Raw genomic sequence first — 22,908 nt, 5'->3', positions numbered from 1 at the left:
ATACCATAAGATTGCCTTGATTGCTGGCAAACTCTGTTATGGAATTTACACAGAAATGAAGTATTTTGACTACATCTGCATACTTTGCCTCACATTATTACGTACCTGCGATAAGCTAAAAAAAACCTATGTAACCTGTATTAGGGCCCTTTAATGTAACTTGTATTAGGGCCCTTTAACAAGGACTGAGGGGCAAATAACCATAATACAATCTGAAAACTCCCCACTAAGTTTTTCTGTTATAGAAGTTGGAACTAATTTTCCCATAAAAATGCATTGGGCCAAATATTAGGGGGACTAATTTTTTCTGGAAGTCCAATTCCAATTTGGCTCTTTTTTTTTTTTTTTTTTTAACTTGTCAGGTATCTTTAGTATTTTTCTCACATGTTAAGTTTAATCCCATTCCATTGATTATACTCAACTAAAGAAGCAATAACTCTTTTTCCCATAGAAATACACTGGGTTATATTTATTGAGAGGGGGCTTATCTCTGGAACCCCCCGTCTGATTTGGTACATTTTCAAACCACTAGTTATTCCATTAATGCTAAGTTTCATCTCATTCTGTTAAATTTTTGAAGAGTTATTTTGCCCTCAGACAGATATTTATTTATTTTTAAAAATGTATATACCACCTAAGCTCTAAGCGGTTTCCAAGTAACAAACATTCATAAAATTAAAGTGACGTCCAACCACTATTCTTGACTCCCCCTTTTTAATTTTCCAACTTTCATTATTGTGGAAAGAATAAAGTGATAACCAACAACTGCAATAGTCCAGAAAGAATCAACAGTCATGTAAAAACAGGATGTGCACATAAAGTTTGCAAAAGAATAATATGATAGCAAGAAAGAAATATGGAAATAATAATGATGATAATATATGTATTCAACACAGGAATCTGATTCTACCTAAGAAGAGATGCCAAAAATATATAAAATGTGAAAAAAAAAAGAAATGAAACTAAGGGGTCCTTTTACTAAGGCGTGCTAGCCGTTTTAGCACGTGCTAAATATTAGTACACGGTAAACACTAACACGTCCATAGAATATAACAAACATGTTGGCGTTTAATGCATGCTAAGACGGCTAGCGCACCTTAGTAAAAGGACCCCTAAATCTCAAACTATACACCTTAAGACTTTTAAACCAAAGCTGCAGTGCTAAACACTGGCTGTCACGAGTACGTAAAAGAAAGTGCGAGTCATAAAATGAATCAACTCACTACAAAATAAATGAAATGGTTGTCAAAAAGAATTGCATAAAAGACTTACCCAATCTGCATCTAAATATTGCAAACTGTCAGTAGAATCACTGAAGAACAAAGTGCCCTGTGATGTGGGTTGTCATTTAAATATGTGGTTTTCCCGCCAAAACACCGAATGACAGCATGATCAATGTGTTGATAAATCTATATAACATATTATTAGTCTAATAAGACTAAACAATACAAGACAAATGGAAGAAATCTGTTTTTTTATTAGAAGTATTTTTAAAAAAGTTTTTCTGTTTTCTTTCTTTCAATTTCTTCATTGCATGTTTTTAGGCTCTCTTTTTTTTTGTAAAGTACAGTACAATACGTATGTCACATTTGAATGTGGTTGATTTTCATTGTATGTGTATATATTTTATATATATATATATATACATATATGGGTTTGAAAAGGGCAGGAAATTCATTGTGGTTACACTAGATATAACTGCTGCCATTGATACATTGAATCAGGAAGCTCAGTAGAAATTAGGATTGGAGAAAGAACTATTAAACTCAAAAATAGTTTTAGAAGAAACTGAACAATGTTCTTCATAGAAGGCTCTTCAATAAACTCGACAGTCTGACATTACTGTATTTTTCGTTCCATAAGATGCACCTGACCATAAGACGCACCTAGATTTAGAGTAGGAAAACAAGAAAAAAACCATTCTGAACCAAATTGTGTTCTAACATATACCAGACTCTGCACCCAGCCCCCTCACTCCCTGCCAAGCTCTGTACCCTGTCCCCCCTCTCCTAATTGTAATGCAATATTTTTCCTTTCATTTTTCATATACACACAGCAGAAATAAATTCTCAAAACTAACACATTTCGATCACTAAATTGAAAATAAAATCATTTTTCCTACCTTTGTTGTCTGGTGATTTTATTAGTTTCTGGTTAGACTTCCTTCTGACTGTGCATCCAACATTTCTTTCACAATCCAGCCCCATCCCCTTTGGGTACAGGTCTCTATCTCTCTCTCTGTCTTTGTTCTACTTACAACCCCCATCCCATCCCCATGTCCAGCATTTGTTCTTTCTTCCAGATCTTTCTCTGCTTCTCTCTCTCGCCTTCCTTCCTCCCTCCCTGGTCCAGAATCTTTCCACCTCTCTGCAGTCTCTCTCTATCTTCCCTCTATACACCCCCAAGTCCAACATCTGCCCCCCCCCTCTCTTCTGCCTCCCTTTTGTTTCAGGTTTCTTCCTCTATCATCCTTCTGCTAACATTTTGAGTGTGTTTCCCCTCTCTACCCCCTCTATTCCAGCATCTGCCTTGTCTTCAAATCTGTTTTCCTGCTCCTCGTCAAGGTCCTTTGGAAGCCTCCTCTCACTCTCATCCTCCCCCCCGGTGTCCAGATCCAGCAACCCGCCAGAGCCCTTGCGACAGGTGGGGGCCTTACCTCCAAGCTGCTTCCTGACCCAGTGAGAGAGGTCATCTTCCACACTGTGACTGCCATTGACCTAATTATGGCAACCTGCAGAGCAAACTTAGCAGGCTGCCATTGGCCTCCGAAGCACATTGCCTCTGCCGCAGTCCTGCCCCTGATGTCATAGGAGGAGCGGGACTGTGGCAGAGGCAATGTGCTTTGGAGGCCAATGGCAGCCTGCTAGGTTTGCTCTGCAGGCTGCCGTAATTAGGTCAGTGGCAGTCACAGCGTAGAAGACGACTTCTCTCGCATGATGGATTTGAAAAGGAAGAACTGCCACGGACAGAGCTGAGTACCTTTTGATCTTTTGTGATTGGTGCCATTTATAGTCTCAGTGCTGGGTACTGATGTACGTGAGTTTTCTCCTAAACATCAGCCTATTTTCAGTAAGGAGTGGAGTTTTTTTTAGACCCATGAAGCTCAACTCGAGAGATACGGGAACTCATGGCAGCCATTTTGTATGAGTGATCTGCACAGGGCAGGACGTAGGAAGATCGCTCCTGCCCTGAAAGCCCACTAGACCACCAGGTAAGGTCCGGGGAGGTCCGGGATGCAGCGTTTCTTTTCTTCCCCCCCCAAATTGCAAATAACCGAATCCGTGGATACTGAAACTGCAGATTCGGAGGGAGAAGTGTATTTACTTGTGAGCCGGAAATACTGCAATGATTAGGTGGTGAGGTTTTTGGGACAACTCGTTTCCCTTTTTCCTCCATGTCTCTGAGCACTACCTTCCTATATAAAAAATATATATTATAATAGTTTAAACAGTTTTTGGTTTATATTTTTGGTGTTTATTATTTTTCTTATAATTGAGCTACTTAATTAAATCCTATTAAGGTACTGGGTATATTAAACTGGCATAGAGAACCTTAAGATAATTTGTGTGCTTTATTTATTGTTCGAGTCTTACCAAGTAATGAAATGTAATAAGAATATGTAATAACTTATTCACCTCTTATCCTAAGAAGGATAATAGGCTATTTAAATTAAAACTATAAGTAAAGGAAATGAGCTAGGGACGAGTGGATGTATGGTGGGAGGGAGGAAAGCAGACTAAGCCAGACCCTGCCTTCCAGAGCCTATCTCTAGCAAAAAGTTCAAGTTTAAAAACTATAGCAGGATTTTACTCTATGAAAACTACATAAGTAAAGCTTGCTCTTTTAAAATCTAAAACTATCTTTATAAAGGAACCTACAGTCTAACTTTTATCCCCCAAATTAGCAAAGCTGAGATCAAAATAATGTATACTTACCCAGAGAAATATCTTGTCTCCTCTTTTCTCTGAAAGATATGCCCTCTCTTTTCCTCTCAGCGAGATATATATCCTCTACTCACTCTCCTCTTCCCAATGTGCATCACTTTGCATTTGTCTACATTAAATTTCATCTGCCTTTTGAATGTCCAGTCTTCCAATTTCTTCAGTATTTCAGTCTGCATGTGTTTTAACAACTTTGTACAGTTTAGTGTCATCTGCAAATTTAATCACCTCACTCATCGTTCCAATTTCCAAATCATTTACAAATATGTTCATTAGCATCAATCCCAGTATAGATCCCTGCAGCACCCTACCATTCACCCTCCTCCATTGAGAAAAAAGACCATTTAACCCTGACCTCAGTTTTCTATCCAAAAAACAATTCCTAATCCACAACTAAAAACTGCCTTTTTGTTTTGATGTTTCATGTTTGTATAAATTTTATTACAAAACTTTAAATAAAATTTCATAAAATTAAAAGAACATTGCCTCCTATCCCATGACTCTAATTTTCTCAGGAGTCCCTCATTAGGAACTTTGTTGAAAGCTTTCTGAAAATCTCGATTAACTATGTCAACTGACTCACCTTTATCCACATGTTTATTCACACCTTCAAAGAAATGAAGCAAACTGGTGAGGCATGCCACCTCTTAAATGAACCCATGCGGATTCTGATCTATTAAGCCATGTTTTTCTACATGTTCTATAACTTTATTCTTTATGATAGTTTCCACTATATTGCCCAGAACTAAAGTCAGGCTCACAGGTCTGTAATTTCCCAGGTCACCCTTGAAACCCTTTTAAAAAGCCACACTGCAATCTTCAGGTACTATAGACAATTTTAGCGATAGGTTACAGATCACTAACAGCAGATCAGCAATTTCATGTATAAGTTCTTTCAGTATCCTGGGATATATACCATCTGGTCCAGATGATTCATCACTCCAGGTTCACCAAGATTTCACCCTTGAGAGACATTTCCAGTTCAGGTAGATCTCTTATATCTTCTTCCATAAAGACCAAAGCAAAGAATTAATTCAGTCTGTCTGCTACGGCCTTATCCTTCCCCTCTATACAGTTCATGAAGTTGAAGGCCATGTTGCAACCAGTGTTCTGTCAAAGGGGGCCTCTATTTTTGGTGTGCAAATACTACTAATGTGTTCTGCCATGTGAATGTTAATCTTATGACGTGTTTGACCAACATAGTCAAGACCAAACAGGCAAACAACACAGTACACCACTTGCTGACTATTACAATCAGTTTGTTGTTTCAAGTGGAACAATTTTTCTTTATAGGGTATTCTTAAATGTGTTGCCTCTATAGTATTCATACAATATTTACATACTCTGCATTTGTAATAACATCTAATGATAATTTTAAAATAGGATGACAGCATTTTCCCTATATTTCTCCCTCGTCAAAATGCAAAATTAGGCATTTCTTGTAATTGAGAATGCACACTTAAAATATTCCAATGTTCTTGTATAATCTGACAAAAACAATGTGATCGATATGAAAATGGAAGTACATATACTAATGCCATTTTATTGTTGTTGTGAGGATTGCTGCACCCACTCTTTACGAGTATACAAATCTCAGACATATCTTTTGCTTATTTAAAGTCCCTCACTGATGAGCACAAATGTCATATATGTAAAACCTGACCAATAGGAATGTTGTTTTGCAAAGATTTTGGATGATGGCTAGTATAATGTAACGAATGCAAAGCAAAACACAGAAATGGCCCTATAAAGTGCAATATAGGTGATTCAATATAACATTTTTTCATCTTTTTTTGTGCTCATAGAATAAAGTTTTCAGACTCCAAGACAAGCCCACACAGATGAACGTTTTCTAGTATAATTTAACAACATGTTACAATGAGATGTTTTATGATACACATATGTAGAAAAATATTTTAAATCTGACACTATAGTGATAGCCCCCAAATTGTGTATTATTCATACTGAAATCAAATTTAATATTAGGATTGACCTGATTAACATATTATACACAATCTTGTAACTGTGCTTCATTCCCATTCCATATTAAAAGAACACCATCTATGTATCACCTCCATGAAATAATTTTAGAAACATACCGGTGAGAATACACATAGTTCTCCTCAAAATGTGTCATATAAAGACACACTAAAGAAGGTACCACCTTTGCTCCATGGCAAATCTCATAGTCTGCAAATAATATGTGTTATCAAAAGAAAAATAATTGTACTTGACCACTAACCTCAACATTGACAAAAGTAACTTTAATTTATCACCTGAAATAGGCACCCAAGACAAGTAATATTCTGTTATCTGTAACTTACTATCAAGCTGCCTCAGAGACTTTTCTATCTCTTAAATTTGTTTTATTTTATTTTTTATTTTCTTTCATTATTTCTATTTTCTGTCTCTTTGATTTTTGATCTTGGAAATGTATTATATGCTGTTATTATTTATTTTTAGTTTATTAGGTACTTTAGCAAGATTGTGAGCCTTCGGGACAGATAGTTTTTCTCAAGTACCTAATTTCATTTTAGTTTGATACTTTGTAAACCGCTTAGGTCAGTAAAATGCAGGAGCGGTATATCAAATCTTAAATAAACATAAATATAAATGCTGCCATTTGAGGAATGTTTGTGTACAAAGCACAAACATCCAATGTGGCCAAGAAATATTATCATTCTGTGAAATATGTATGAACTCCAAAAACTGTAAATAATACTGAGAATCTCGAACATAGCAAAACCCAGATCTGAGTAGAGGAAAGAGGAGTCGGAGGAATGGAGACAGCATGAGCCCACATTGTCAGGTGAATGTGAAACTTTGACATTTTGATTAACGCTTGTTTATGAAGTGAGGAGTGGCCTAGTGGTAGAGCTGCTGCCTTAGCATTCTGAGGTTGTGGGACTGAATCCCAGTGCTGCTCCTTGTGACCCTGGGCAAGTCACTTAATCCTCCACAGCACCAATTAAAAAATAAGTAACTGATATATGCAAACCGCTTTGAATGTGCAACCACAAAAAAGTGGTTTCCCTTTCATTTTCAAAAAATTTTTTGGCTCATATGGACGATTAGCAGACGTGGCTGACTTACATATGAATTTTGGACTTTTATACACATTGTTTAAAGATTTCAGCTTGGATTAAGATAAGTGCCCTTTATAATATTATTGTATGATATAATTTTTCTATGGTACTTATGATATGATTGATATAATCAAAATTTGGGAACATTCAATGTGATATGATGTTTCCATTATAGTACTCATACGCCCATGTGCTTGCACTAATGGAGCACTGAGTACATTTTCACTGATTTAAATTATATTAGTGTTTAAAGAACTGACTTTATAAGTTGCACTGCTATATGACTTATGCTAGCATATGTGAGATTTATAAAAGTACTGTTTGCTATGAAGGCGCTCAAGATTTTAAAAAATGCTATCTTGTCGAATTACTGATACTATTATATTAAGAACGAGTGTTTAAGCCCGTTATATTAACAGGTGCTAGAATATATGTCTGTCTCTTTCTTCCTTTCTTTCTGTCTCTCTTCCTCCCACTGTCTGTCTGTCTGTCTTTCTTTCACTTTCCCTCCCGCTGTCTGCCTGTCTTTCTTTCTGTCTTTCTCTCTCTCTGGCCCCCTCTGTCTGTCTTTCTTTCTGTCTGTCTCTCTCTTGGCCCCCTATCTGTCTGTCTGTATGCCTGGCCCCCTTTGTCTGTCTGTCTTTCTTTCTATCTCTCTCCCTGGCCCCTTGTCTGTCTGTCTTGCTTTCTGTCTCTCTCCCTGCCTGCTGTCTTTCGTTCTCGTGCGCTGCCTGCCTGCCTGTCTTTCTGTCTCTCTCCGTTGCCCCCTGCCTACCTTTCTTTGTCTTTCTCCGTAGCCCCCTTCTGTCTCCTCCCCCAAAGCAAACCAAAATTGCTCCCTGCCCCCCCAGCACACCCCTCCCCCAAAGCAAAGCAAGTTTGCTCCCTGGCCCCCTTTCCTCTGCCCCCACTCACCTGTGCACAGCATTTCCCTCCCACCATTCCCTGTGCAGCAGCATCATTTCCCTATCCCCACTTCTCTGTGCAGCAACAGCATTCCCTCCCCCTCCATTTCTCTGTGCAGCAGCAGCATTTCCCTCCACCCACCCCACTTCCCTGTGCTGCAGCAGCATTTCCCTCCCACCCTTCCCTGTGCAGCAGCAGCATTTCACCTCCCTGTGCAGCAGCAGCATTCCCTCCCCCTCCATTTCCCTGTGCAGCAGCATTTCCCTCCCCCTCCATTTCCTTGTGCAGCAGCAGCAGCATTCCCTCCCCCTCCATTTCCCTGTGCAGCAGCATTTCCTTCCTCCCCACCCCACTTCCCTATGCAGCAGCAGCATGCCCTCCCCCTCCATTTCCCTGTGCAGCAGCAATATTTCCCTCCCACCATTCCCTGTGCAGCATCAGCAGCAGCATTTCCCTCCCCCCAACTTCCCTGTGCAGCAGCAGAAGCATTTCCCTCCCCCCACTTCCCTGTGCAGCAGGAGCATTCCCTCTCCCTCCATTTCCCTGTGCAGCAGCAGCATTCCATCCCCCTCCATTTCCCTTTGCAGAAGCAGCATTTTCCTCCCCCACCCCACTTCCCTGTGCAGCAGCAGCAGCATTTCATCCCCCTCCATTTCCCTGTGCAGCAGCAGCATTTCCCTCCGCCCATTTCCCTGTGCAGCAGAAGCATTCCCTCTCCTTCCATTTCCCTGTGCAGCAGCATTCCCTTCCCCTCCATTTCCCTGTGCAACAGCAGCATTCTCTCCCCCCACTTCACTTCCCTGTGCAGCAGAAGCTTTCCCTCCCCCTCCATTTCCCTGTGCTGCAGCAGCATTCCCTCCCCCTCCATTTCCCTGTGCAACAGCAGCAGCATTTCCCTCCCCCATCCCACTTCCCTGTGCAGCAGCAGCATTTCCCTCCCACAATTTTCTGTGCAGCAGCAGCAGCATTTCCCTCCCCCCTACTTCCCTGTGCAGCAGCAGCAGCAGCATTCCCCCCTCCATTTCCCTGTGCAGCAGCATCAGCATTCCTCCCTCCATTTCCCTGTGCAACAGCAGCAGCATTTCCCTCCCCCCACCCCACTTCCCTGTGCAGCAGTGTTTCTGGCCGGCTCCCTTACCCTTGCCGAAGTTATGTCAGAGAGGCTTCCGACGCAGATGCGGCTCGTGAGAGAAGCTGCCGCGGCAACTTTGAACTTAAAAATAACTTTGGCAAAGGTAAGGGAGCCAGCCAGACCGTGGGCCGCAGAACAGTACCTGGGGGGCTGTGAGTTTGACACCGGTTAGATGGATTGAGGGCGGGAGAGGGGAGTTGCCTCCGTGCGTCCCTGCTTCATGTGCCTCCGCATGTGCAGATAAAACCACTGCTGACTCCTTCTACTGTGCATGCGAAGCCACGGAGTTACAGAGCACGGATCACACAGGTAGGAGTGCGCATGTGCGCTTAGGGTTTTATTATTAGTGATTTCTAAACTGATCTGTGACTTTTACCTTGTAGAAGTAGCCATATATAACAGACAGGAAAAACGCTTCCTTTCATATGTGAGCTCAGAAGAGAAATGATCCACAAAGGTGGGTCAAGTGGGTCATCTGTATGTTTGCAGTTTTGCTGTTTGTCTTCATTGAATAAACTATTTACACAAATAATATATGAACTACTGCTGAAAATATTCACGATACTTAGGTGTTTGATCAAACAGAGGTGAACTATGAAAAGAAATCAAAGGTGTCATAGCTGTCAGAAAGTTCATCATGATTGCAATGCAGCAATTATCTTTCATTTGTGGTTGTTCGCTCAAGACTTACCGGGGATGCTTGCAGGAGAGATGGGGTCAGATCTAGATTGGTTGCTTCCAACAGGAGAGCCCACAGGAGAAGGTGAAGGACCCCCAGGAATGCTGGAGAGATGAGGAGAAGCATGAGGGGAGAAAGGCGACTGTGCTGGATTACTATGCTCTCCCTGGCTGCTGGTAGAACCCGAGGCGCTGACAGCTGAACTCAAGGTCGCTTCAGTTCCCGTTGGCAAGTCGTCGATGGAACCAGACAAGTCCTGGTGGGGAGGGGGAAAAATGTTATAGGTATAGTGAGTACAAAAAAAACGCAGAGTTTATGAGAAAGTCAAGGAAAACTTGAAGGCAAGGGTAACAAAAATCAAAGCCTTCTCGCAAAAAATAATAAAGTCAAGGTCAGTTATCACAAATAAATATTTCTATTCAGCATTGCATATAACTTCATGAGAAAAATAAAGCGAAAGCACGTCATATGAAATACAATTCTTTATTTTCTGAGTGACAGAGTTTGGCAGCATGCAATCATCACAACATAGCAGGAGAAAGCTACGCTATGATAATTATAATAAAAATACTGAGGGTAATTGTTACAGATTTCACTCAGGGAGGTAAAATTAATTTCCATCACTCTTGATCTCAGCAACATTGTCCAGCAAGTAATCTCATTTACAGGACTATAAACACACATTTGAAAGGCTATAATGATTGTAAATTACAATATTATTACTATACTTCTATTACAAGACTCAGACACTTGCTGTGTGTACTTCCACTAATTATTAAGCATAACATTACTTCATAACTCATCAGTACAAATCTTCAGCAACACAATGATACAGGAGAATCAGGTTTGTGTCTTAAGCCCATCAACTGAGAAAACCCCATAGATTTCTTTTTCAAAAAGGCTCAGTCTCTAGAGATGTAAAAAAAAAAAAACAAAAAACAACAACAACAACATTTAGGGGGCCCATAATCAAAAATCACAGAGGTCCAAAAAGCATCTTAAATCAGCACTTGGACGTCCTAATTGCCAGGACATTCAAGTGCTGATGATCAAAACTGTCTTTTTATACATCTAGCAAGGTGTTCCAGCCTCTGCAGAGCACGAAATGGGCATGGTGGAGGCATGTTATGGGTGGCCAGTCTCAAGGGCGGGTTAGACATGGATGTCTTACAGCGATAATCAAATATTTTGCAAGACATCCTGGACAGCACTTATACGTTTAGAACTAGACCTGTTTTAGAAGGGCCTAAGTGCCACAAAGGTGCCCAAACTGACCAGATGACTACTGCATGCATCAAATTAAGACACCCCTACACTCCCCCAGTGTTCATGGATCGCCTCACACCCACAAAGATCAGAATACAAGCGTACATATCTGTCTCCAGAACATCAGCATCTGGTATAGGAAAGCTTAGACACACAGGTGTCTTAAGTAGCCTGATGGGTGGCCTAGTGAACCATAGAGAGGAGTAGCAGGTCCCATAAGCCACTCTAACCACTACGTTCATGGTGGAAAATGTGAGCCCACCAAAACCTCTCCCTCCCCCCTCCAAAAAAATCCTACTCTACTGCCATATAGGTGCCATCTGCAGCCATAAGGGCTATTTGGGTTGTAGGTGGGTATAGTGGGTTTTGAGGCTGTTTTGGGGGCTCATCAAAATCTATAAGGGAGTTCTGGTGAGATGTTTATCTGGCACCCTTTATGTGAAGTTCACAGCAGTGCCCCACTGCTCTGTTGCCATGTCTGGGTAGGACTGGTCCCTCCCACGTCCAAATGGTCTTGTCCTGGGCATTTGGGACTTGGATTAAATTTTGGTCAAAAATGTGGTATAGAAGTCCTGGTGGTCTGAGCATCCCAATGGCCTGAATGTCCAGATAGAGAATTAAAAAAAAAAATATTTCTAGACGTATGGTGGTTTGCCTTTTGAAAATAGGCATTTTCTTACTACCATATGTCCAAATTGGTCTTAGACATATGTTTTGAAAATGCCCCTCCAAGTGATAAGTTTAAAGAGTCATTATATATCATGCTCTGAAGAGAGTCCTACCAGAAGGACTGTTAATGTGAAAGACAGGAAAACCCCCCAGGAATCATATACGTAGGTCTGTTAAAAAAGGAACTTTGTAAATGAATTTCAGGCATTTATATCATTGTGTTTGACAACACGATTCCCTCATTTTCTAAGAGATTATTGTGCTGACTGGCTTGCCTTCCGTCTCTCTTCCAGATCCAAAGAAGCTGTTGGACAGAGAATCGGAGAACAGAAAAGCGCAGGAAAATAACTATGCTGCAAACTCAGGAACAAATGCCAACAGCACAGAACGCAAAATGTTGTTCTGCTCTCTAGCTCTGCTTTTTCCTACTATCCCTATATGCCAGCGGTCTCAAACTCAAACCCTTTGCAGGGCCACATTTTGGATTTGTAGGTTCTTGGAGGGATGCAGAAAAAAATAGCTAATGTCTTATTAAAGAAACGACAGCTTTGCATGAGGTCATATAGTTTATAAATCTTTCCTTAATTGCTTCTGATAATTTCAGCTATACACAGCTGAAAGTGCAACATGCAGAAAGTGAAGTTTAGAGAGTTTTTCACTTTCTGCATGTTGCACTGCTTTCAGCTGTGTATAGCTGAAATTATCAGAAGCAATTGTGATTTAGATTCTAAAATATCAACTGCAAGAGGCAAGATTTTGGTGTAGTCCTCTAGGCTTTTTTGTAGATGGGAGAATCAATATCCGACTTGTGCCTGGAAAACTTGTGCCTTAAATGCCCGGTGGTCGCGTTCGCAACCACCTTCAGCTCTTACCTCCTCCAGCACCGGACACAACCGCCATCTTGCATCAAGCAGTCACCACCAGGAGCGGTGCTGAATTTCGTGAGAGTTCATGGGATTATGTACACACGCACAAGCTGCACTGCCTCCAATGGTTACCTTATGTTCTGGAACGTTGCCCACCTCACTGCTATAACCTCATGGAAGCGCTTTCCTGCGTCTGTACACAATTGTCCTCGCCACACCACCTCACATTTGCATACAGATGCATGAAAGTGCTTGCCTGAGGTTACAGCAGTGAGGCGGGCAATGTTCCAGAACAATGGTAACATAACGAGGGCCTCAAAATAGTACCTGGTGGGCTGCATGCGGTCCGTGGGCCGCGAGTTTGAGACCACTGCTATATAGTATGCCACCTATTGGCAAATGGAGAAGAGGAAGACAGGCTAAAGCATACGCAGTGGAGCAGCCCTGCAGGCCAGGTTTTCAGGATATCCACAAGGAATATGCATGAGAGAGATTTGCCTGCACTGCCTTCTTGGTATGCAAATCTCTCTCTCTAGGACCGGACTTGGGCAGCCCTGTTCTAGACAATAGAGTCATTTCCCCATAATCACATGCTCTGTAGAAGGAATCCACTCTGGATTTTTCACTCTGCCTCTGTCATACTTCATTGATCAGTTTAGCATCCTCTACAATCAGTACCCAAGCACTGAGAGGCACCCATATATGTCGGATGACATAGGCAACCCAGGGGACCCTTGATACAGCACAGACGGTGCGAAACATGTCGGGTCGCGTTCCCAGGGTTTAGCTGGCATAAGATAAGTACACTGAACCTCAGTATTTCTTACTATTACCTAATAAATTATTTATTTAAACATACTATTTAAACAAAAAGCACTTATAAATGAATGAAATAGCCAGTGATGATTCCACCACGTAATTTCTTCCCACAGTAACAAGATATTACAGCGGTGGAGTGGTGGGGCTGAGGCTTTTTCATTTATCCACTCATGAGTCTGCAAGGTTAAGATTCTTATTCAGTATACACTTTTTATAATACCCATATATGTGAAGCAGAGGCATCTGTAATAACAGGCTAAACAAAGTGTTAACAACATAAGAAGTGCTGGGTCAGACCAGTGGTCGATCGTGCCCAGCAGTCTGCTCACGCAGCGGCCCTTAGGTCAAAGACCAGTGCCCTATTTGAGTCTAGCCTTACCTGCGTATGTTCTGTTCTAGTAGGAATTTATCCAACCTTGTCTTGAATCCGTGAAGGGTGCTTTCACCTATAACAGCCTCCGGAAGAGCGTTCCACCACTCTATGGGTGAAAAAGATCTTCCTTACATTTGTATAAAACCTCATGATTTTAGAGAAGGTATCTGGTGCCTGGGGCATGGAGTCACCCTTAAATGACTTAAATTTGCGTGTTTTAGACTGCGGAGAATCTGCAGTCAGGCTGACTGAAGAACCAGCTGTGCTGAACCCTGAAAGAAATGGAGGCTGCCCCGCTGGGCTGCCTGAGCATTTGATGACCTGCTTCTGTAGGGGGATCGCTATAGCACCTTGCGCCACGCAGTAAGTGGCGCAAGGACGCTCTAAAAGCACTAAATTTGCAGAATCGTGGCATGAATTCATATGAGTAATGTGTTTCCGAGTACCACATGGAGGTCAGTGGTGTGGTAAGGGGTCGGGGAAGGCGACTGCCCTGGGCGCTGTGTCAGTGGGGGTGCTGGCACTTCTCTGCCCCGCCACACCACGCTCGCGCCATCCCTCTCCCATCCTGTACCTCTATAGATCTTCGCTAGCACAAGCAACTTCTCCTGCCTATTGCTCATTCCAGCCTAGTTCCCCTCTGCATTACTTCTAGATCACGGGGCCAGAAAGTGATGTCAGAGGGAAATCCAATGCTGGCGTGAGGAGTATGCTGGAGAAAAGCCATTCACCTTGGTGAAGATTTAGAGGTATGTGTGGGGGAATGGAGAGCACAAGTGTGGGGGGGGGGGGGGGAGGGGAAGGAGTGGGGGGCACCTCTGCCCCAGGTGCCTCCTACCCTTACTACTTCACTGATGGAGGCTAATATTCTATGAATGATGAAATATATCTTCCATTCAAGAAACCAAGCAAATGCTGGTATTAATTTTATTAAAATTATATTTTTGGTTGAGGAGAGTATGGCATAGTGGTTGAAGCTACAGCCTCAGTCCCCTGAAGTTGTGGGTTCAAACCCTGCACTGCTCCTTGTGACCTTGGGCAAGTCACTTAATCCTCATCTACCTCAGGTACATTAGATAGTTTGTGAGCCCACAGGGACAGATAGGGAAAATGCTTGAAGCACCTGTATGTAAACCACTTTGAGTGTGGTTGTAAAACTATAAAAAGGCAGTATACAAGTCCCAATTCCTATCCCTTTCCCTCTTTTCTTTATTCTGTGTTATGTAGCCGAGGAGAGGCATAAAGGCTGGAATTCCTGTTCATCAAGTCATCTCGCAAGTTATCATTTCTACATACGCATGGTAGTGGAGTAATGACAGGTCTCAGGCACCTCCTCAAGTACATGCCTTCAAGGGATTTCCTTACAAACCTGATGCAATTCATTCATAAAAGCCATGGCTCGCCCACAGGATATTACTCTGCTTAAAGTACTCTGTTAAAAAATAAAGCCAGAATGGCTTCAGCATGCTGTATCAATTGCAGCTTGACCTGGGCTGACTTTCTAAAGTCAATTCAAACAGCATGAAAACAATTGCACTTCCCAGAGCACTAACAGGACAAGTTAGTTTTCGCCTAAAAGCCCTTCTGTTGGACGTTTGTGGCCTAGGCGTGTTTTTGTTTCATTATGGCTAAAAAGTGTAGACGTGCTGTGGGGGTACTTTTAGACGTAGTGGAGATTGGGCGTTTAGGCAGAGGAAGGCCATAATCAAAACATGGACATTTGTTTTGGTTATGGACACTTTCCCTGCTTCTGGGTTGAACGTTTAGGGACTTCGGCCAAACTTAGGCCCCTCTATTTATTTTTACAATATCCAAGTATGTCTAATATCAGATGTAAAGAGATTTTTTCCACAACTTATCTTCCAGGCAACTAAGATTTGGAATCCACTTCCAATGACTTTAAAAATGTATGACCAATTACAAGAAAATCCATAAAATTTTGAACGCTTTTTTATTTCAGAAATAGGTTATCTGAGTTAACAAAAAAATGTAATTATTGATTTTATTATACTGTATGTTAATTAATCCCGCTGCGGGGGGGGGGGGGGGTCGCGGCTGGGATTTTTAGGGCAGCGGGAGAGTGTGGGCATCTCTCCCGCTGTTATTGTGTTTTGTTTTTTTCTTTACGGCGGTTTTTCTGCGCATGTGCCCATCGCTATTACAAGTGATGGGCACATGCAAATTTAGCGAATCTTTGCTGCTGTCCGCCAACTTCATTTGCATGCGTAATTTTTTGAGAATGTCTCGGTTTTTTAGATTTGCTATCAAAATGGCTGCGTTAGCAGACTGTCGCTTTTTAACACAGGTTTTTGAGAATCCTGGCCTTGATCTATCAGCACCACTGTCTATGTAGCTGTTCATTTTATTTATATTGTTAATATATTTTTATATGACTTTTACTATTTTATTGACAACTATGTTTTATTATATATTTGGGGCTGGAATCTTTAAATGAAGCCATCGTCGTCGTCATCCACCTAAAAAAACGGCTGCTGATCTGCACCACACAATGGTGCCATTTCTAGAATTGAAAGGTCACTTGGACACACAAAGACAGAGGCGTGATGGTACAAGAGGTTTATTTACAGCATGCCGGACCCTTGTGCAGTGAACAGCCTGCTTACAAGAGTATTAGAAACAGGAAATGCACGGACTTTTATGCCCTTTTCACTAAGCATATGCAAACTAATATATGCAAAAACTACAATTTTCATTTGTTACTTCTATAACTTTTCTACAATTATTATTGGTCCTAAGCCAGCACTTATGATAGGTTCGAGGGTACAACTTATAGTCCTATAGGAAGCTAGTTCATTTATCTGCTTATCTAAGCCTTGCAGTTCTAAATGTTACATGTTCAGGAGGGCAGGGTACATCATGGCTCAAACTCTTATCTATTTAGCTTACAATGTGGTAAGGTAGGGACATACATTTCAAGCAGATGATGTCAATAGATTGTACACTGTTTCCAGCTATGTAGGCCAGAGCAGTATTTCAAACAACAGTTAACCATTTCATGACCCTACAGAATCACGTCTTCATGAAAGATAGACACTGGAAATGTAAACCAGGGTTTTAAAAACCTGCATTTCCAGTGCCTACCTTTCACATGAATCATGGCTACGGAGGTGCTTTACGATGTCTAACACCACTTCTAGCATTAGAAAGCACCTCCGTAGCTGCAATGAAGGCACTGGTTTTCTAGGCACTCATAGGCACCAACATTTTTGTTTTTAAAACTATTTCTACTATCCTGTTGAAATGGTTGTTTCCACTTTTCAGGTAGGCGCCTAACTTAAGGCGCTGTTTATAGAATAGGGGTTTTGTTGCCTGGAGCACTTCTAGTGTTAGGCAGGGCTGACTTAAGAAGTGTGTCAGTAAAGCACTGACTCAGAGGCTCAAAGCACCAAATGCCTGCCTCACGGGCTTGTTCCTTTGACTGTGGCACAAATTTGTTCCTTCACCCCTGTCACTGTGCTGTGCTTCTGTTGGCTCTGCCACAAAAACGTGACATTTTTAAATGGTAAAAGTCTTGTTTTCATCTTCTAGAAATGCCATGGTGCCACTAGGGCTGGCTGAAGTGAAGCACAGCAGCAAGTGTGAAGGTATACGCTCCTACTACTGCGTAAAAGCATGAATCTGAGTGGGAGGTTTAGATTGGGACTGAAAAAGAAGCAATGCTGGAAAGGGAGCTGGGAGTGGAAAGAAAATAATGCTGGGGGGGGGGGGGGGGGCTAGGGGTGGAAAGGGGTTAGTGCTAAGGCTGAGGACAGGGACTGGAATGGGAAGGGACCGATTGCTGGGTCTGAAAGGTAGCCATAGGATGTGTGAAATTTGCACTAAAAAGCATTTATTCTTAAGGGTATATGAAATTCAGTGAAAAAAAGTTTTTTGTTAGCTACAATTTTTGAAAAGGAAAACTTGGATTTATCCAAGGAGCAGGTCATCATACTTAATGGGTCTTAGAATTCACATTTTCAAAGATGGGGAAGGTAGAGAAGGAGGTGCATAAGGATGGGTGATGGGGTAAGGATGAAGAAAGGTAGTCAATGAATATTGCAGAAGAAAAAGGAAAGGAGGTGAAAGGAGGCCAGGTAGTGGGGACATGGGGAATGCAGGTGAAAATTCCAAAATTTGTAGACAGACTCAATAGGTTTGTAGAGTGAAGGTGAGATTAGCTAGGGGACTGTGGGAACAAAGAAACTGATCAGGGATTTTCATGACAAGGAGACAAGTGACTAGATGAAAGATATGAGCAGAACCTGGAGATTTGAGAAAGTAAGATAAGAAGTAAAATGAGAGACTGAAGACTATGGGGGACAAGGAACAACATCTAGCTAGAGGAGATGACAGAAATGGAAGATAAGAAGGATCAAAATGAAAAATGAAGGAGAGAAAGGGAAGACGACAGGGAGAGGAAAATAACTGAAAATGGAAATGTGATCCCAAAAATAAGACTAAGGAGAAAGCAACAAGACAAACTCAACTGGGAAAAATAAAATAATCAGGCATGTTCAGTTTTTAGAGAATAAAATGCATCACTTTTCAAAATGTACATTTCTTTGCAGAAAGAACATGAATTTCTTTTTCTCTACCTCAGTGTTTCACAGCTTTTGGTCTGAGTTCTTGGGTTTCCTATTTAATTTTTTGTTTGCACATTTGTTTCTAATTTGTAATCTCTTATCCTTTAGTAGGTCTATATTTCACCTGTGTAACCAAGGTGAGGGATTCTGTTAACATATAAGGTCTGTATAGGAATCTGTTGCAGTCTGATCTGTTTTCTTCTCAGCTGGAAGTGTACTCATGCTCTATCATTTTTGCAGCGTTGGCTTTTCATAGGCAGGACTGGTGCTGTTTGAGTTCTTGGGTTTTGTGTCTGACAGTGAAGGGCATTTGCATTGCTTTCAATGGATGTGATATCAGAATTTGAACAGAATTGGTTTTGTATGCTGACTTGTAAAATAAAACAATCTGTTTCCGCTGTATACCTTATAGGAGGAATTTTATTGGTTGGTTAAGAATGTTTCATGAGAATAAATAATTTACTTTATTGGACCAATATTCAAAGATAAATATGCACTTGCCAGCAAATGCAAAATTAGCCTATCCATATATTTTCAAAAAATGTGTGGATAATAAACAACATTTAGGGCTCCTTTTACAAAGGTGCGTTAGGGCCTTAACGAGCAGAATAGTGCGCGCTAAAGTGTCACGCGCGCTAGCCGCTACCGCCTCCTTTTAAGCAGGCGGTAATTTTTGGCTAGCACATGCTAATTTGGTACGTGCGCTAAAAACGCTAGCAAACCTTTGTAAAAGGAGCCCTTAACCCTTTCAGGACCAAGGGACATATTTGTCCCATAACTTTAAAATCCTATAAATTTTGATTGGGATAGTCTACAGTTCTAAATTTGATATGTACGGATTCCATATGATACTACCTTTATGTAAACAAACTGGTTCCAACATTCATTCATTAGCGTCGTTGCTAGATTGACGAGAAGATTCACTTGCCACACTGTCCATAAGCCAGAAGTGTGATTTTTTAAAATAAAAATAATGATATTTCACAAAAAAAATCAATTTTTTGGCATCTGCAAGCCCTTTTTACCATAAAAATGTCGTCAAAACCACAAAAATTGGCCTACGATCCTTATGGTCCTGAAAGGGTTAAATTGCTAAATGGCCAGATTTTATCCATATAGTTGTGTGCAATGTTAGGGGAAGATTGATAATTATGCAGACCGTATGACATTCATCCCATAGCTGGGAAAGTTCGCCAGACTATCCATATATTCAGTGAAGCTATGCATAAAGTGGTACTGAATACACAGATTAAGTTTAAAGGCAGCACTGGTGTTTAACATAGACCAGTGACTTTGCTGACTAAACATTTATCCCAATTTGAGTGGCTCAAATCACAAGATTGGGCCTAAGATGTAGGCGCAAAAGTTTTGACACGCAGCTCCTGATTGGTGAGGTCCGTCTTTAGTGCAGGAAGAGGCAGTCGGAGCATACATTGAGAGATTTCCTTCACTTGCCGGTGCTCCAGCTGCACTCTCCTGCCTCTCCAGCTGTCCTCTTCTGGTCGGCGGTTCGCGGTCTGAAATACCGCGAATGACTGGGACCGCGAACTGTCGACCGCGAATGACCAGGGGAACACTGTATATTGGTACTAGATCCTTAGTATGTGTTGCGTTAGGATATAAACTTGTATTGATAAATCTTGCACTATAACTATGGCAAATTGTAACTTGTAAACTGTATATTGTGGGGCTCATAATCGAAACTTAAACACGTCTAAAAACCCGCCCAACACAGGTCGTCCAAGTGCCGATAATCAAACCTATCTTTTTGACATATCCAGGGACTTTTGAGGCCTCTGAATGCCACTGTGCACCCAGAGCTAAAAGGGACATATCTGAAGGAGTGGTTAGGATGGGATGTGGGCCGACCTATACTTAGTCATCCTGTAGGGAAAATTGAAGGTTTTACAAGACTTCCTAGATGGAACTTAGACGCTGTGACTTAGATGATGTAAAAACAGGTATAAGTGTCCAAAAGGTATCCAAAATGACCAGATAACCACTGCAGAGATAAAGTAAAGACCCCCCCCCACACTCCCCCAGTGTTCACTGACCCCCTCTCACCCCCGCAAAGATCAGAATAAAAATGTACATACCTGTCTCCAGAATATCAGCACCTAATGTATAAACGCTTAGAGCTAAACACAGGTCTCTTAAATAGCCTGGGTGGTGGGCTAGTGAACCCTAGAGAGTAGGACCCAGGCCCATAAGCTACTCTAACCACTACATTTATGATGGATCATCTGCGCCCACCAAAACACCCCCAAACCCTACTGTACTGCCATATAGGTGCTACCTGCAGCTATAAGGGCTATTGGGGTTGTAGACAGGTGGGTATAGTGGGTTCTGGGGGGCTCAGCATAACCTATAAGGGAGTTCTGGTGCGATGTTTATGTGGCGTCCTTTTTGTGAAGTTCACAGCAGTGCCCTGTAAGGTGGCCCACTGCTCTTTTGCCATGTCTGGTTGGCCAGTCCATCACAATGCTGGCCCCTCCCATGTCCAAATGGTTTTGTTCTGGACATTTAGGACTGCCAAAATTTGGTTGACAATGTGGTATAAAAACAGATGTACTGGCGGTATGGATGAACAATAGCCTGGACATCCAGACAGATGATTTTCGGGGAAAAAAAATTTAGACATATTTTTCAAGAATGGTCATTTTCCCACTGCCAACTTTGGGCGTCTAGCGTTATACGTCCCAATTGGACTTAGATGTATATTTTGATTATGCCCTTCTGTGTATGTTGACCTGTAACCTGTTGAGGCGAATGGGATAGAAATCGAATTAAATAAATAAATAAATGCTGCTTCCCTTTTTAACTCAAATATATATCATCCATGTGCATCCTCTCATTTGTTCACATACATAAGCCACAATGTAGTGATCACCCATCCTCACTGAGAACCTTCATCTACACCCACGTACACACTCAAGCAAAGAATGCCTAAATTGACTATTAGAAGGTTAAAAAGGTAAGACAGGTGTGAAAGGGGGAAGGGGAGATAATAGGGGCATGTGTATTACACCATAAAATACCTGAACTGTCAAATCTTGTCATTTATGACAGTCATTTTGCTAATTTACTTATAATAGACCACATATTTTTGTATTCTGTGCAGATTCAGCAAGCACAAGTTTTACTTGACATTTTAAATTACACTTACAAAAGCAAATTATATAGTAAGATTTACAACAGAGAAGTATATCGGGGGGGGGGGGGGGTCTTTATATGGTAGTCCTTGAGGGCCACAAACCATTCTGGTTTTCAGGATATCTTTAATGAATATGTAAAAAAGGGATCTGCATACAGTGGAAGCAGTCAACATACAAATCTATCTTGTAGATACAGTAGAATGCCGATTATCCGGGTGTCCAATTATCTGGATTGCTTCGGGGGGACTTAGTTTATTTTTGAGTTTCCCCTGAAGTACAATTTCTATCACACTCCTTTCCACTAGTGTTCTTTCTCTGCTTCTGCCGCCGCTGCCATAAGTCCAGCCCTCCCACTGAACCGGGAAACTTTCCCCCACCATCAGCATGCCCCCTACAAGAAAAGAGAGCATGCCCCCTCCCTCACTGGACAGACACCATCAACCCCCCTCCTGGAACCAGAGGAAGGAACCCAGGCCATGTTGTCTTCTACAGGCACATTGACAGTCGTATCGTGCTGCCCCTCAAATTGTGGCACCCCAGATTCAAGACCTCACACTGACTACAGTGTTTTCCATAAGAATGCACTGCCATATCAGTGCTGCCCCGGAAAGGGTAAGGAAGATGGTAAACACCTTGAGGGGGTGGGAGAAAATGCTGGATACTAAAAGGGAAAGGGAGTAGGGAAGGAAAGAGATATGGGATACCAGTGGGAAGGGACAGTAGGAAGGAAAGAGATGCCTGACATCACTAGGGGAGGGGAGGGAAGCAGAAAGATGGTGGACACCATAGGGGAGGGGAGTAGGAGAAAGGAGAGAAGCTGGGCACCATGCAGGGGCAGAGGGGAGAAAGAGAGAGATATAAAGGCTAGACACCAGAGAGGGAGATCCAGGGTGGAGTAGGGAAGGAGAGAGATACTGGATAGTGCAGGGAGGGGATAGGGGAAGGTGATAAGAGGTAGCATAGAGAGATGCTGGACCAAGGAGTAAGGAAAGGGAGATATTTGACATCCCTCCTCCCGCGATCATTTAGCGGGAGTTCGGGGGTGCCGGCAAACTTTTTTATTTTTTTTTTTTTGGGGGGGGGGGGGTCCTGCAGGAGAGATTGTGTATCTCTCCTGCTGGAGAACTATCGGGGGTTGCAGCAGGTGTCGGCAGGAGAGATTGGGCATTTCTCCAGCCATGATCATTCGAGGGGTGGGGGTGGGGGAATTTGGGGGTGCTGGGCAGGAGGGATTGGGAATCCCTCCTGTCATGATCGTTGCCAAGGGGGGTGGTCGTGACGGGTGCAGCCAGGAGAGATTGGGCATCTCTCCTGCCAGCGATCATTCGGAGGGGGGGGGTTGTTCATGGCGGGCCTTAGTAAGTCAGGCTTTCAAAGATCTACAGAAGTCCTTGTAGATTCTTGATATGCCACCTGTCAGCTCTTTAATCAAA

General features: G+C 42.1%; 1 protein-coding gene across 3 annotated transcripts in view; it reads right to left on the bottom strand.

Annotated features, from left to right (window-relative positions):
• Positions 1–22,908, bottom strand: part of ARID1B (AT-rich interaction domain 1B) — a 938,949-nt gene that overhangs the window by 332,452 nt on the left and 583,589 nt on the right. For all 3 annotated transcript variants that reach the window (XM_033937003.1, XM_033937004.1, XM_033937005.1), the window contains one exon: positions 9,757–10,000. In XM_033937003.1, the coding sequence (XP_033792894.1) occupies positions 9,757–10,000 (244 nt within the window). The remainder of the gene's footprint in view (positions 1–9,756; positions 10,001–22,908) is intronic.

Source organism: Geotrypetes seraphini, chromosome 3 (assembly GCF_902459505.1).
Source record: "Geotrypetes seraphini chromosome 3, aGeoSer1.1, whole genome shotgun sequence".
NCBI classification, from domain to species: domain Eukaryota; kingdom Metazoa; phylum Chordata; class Amphibia; order Gymnophiona; family Dermophiidae; genus Geotrypetes; species Geotrypetes seraphini.
Note: the sequence above shows the minus strand (reverse complement) of the source record. Positions and strands in the feature narration are given on the sequence as shown.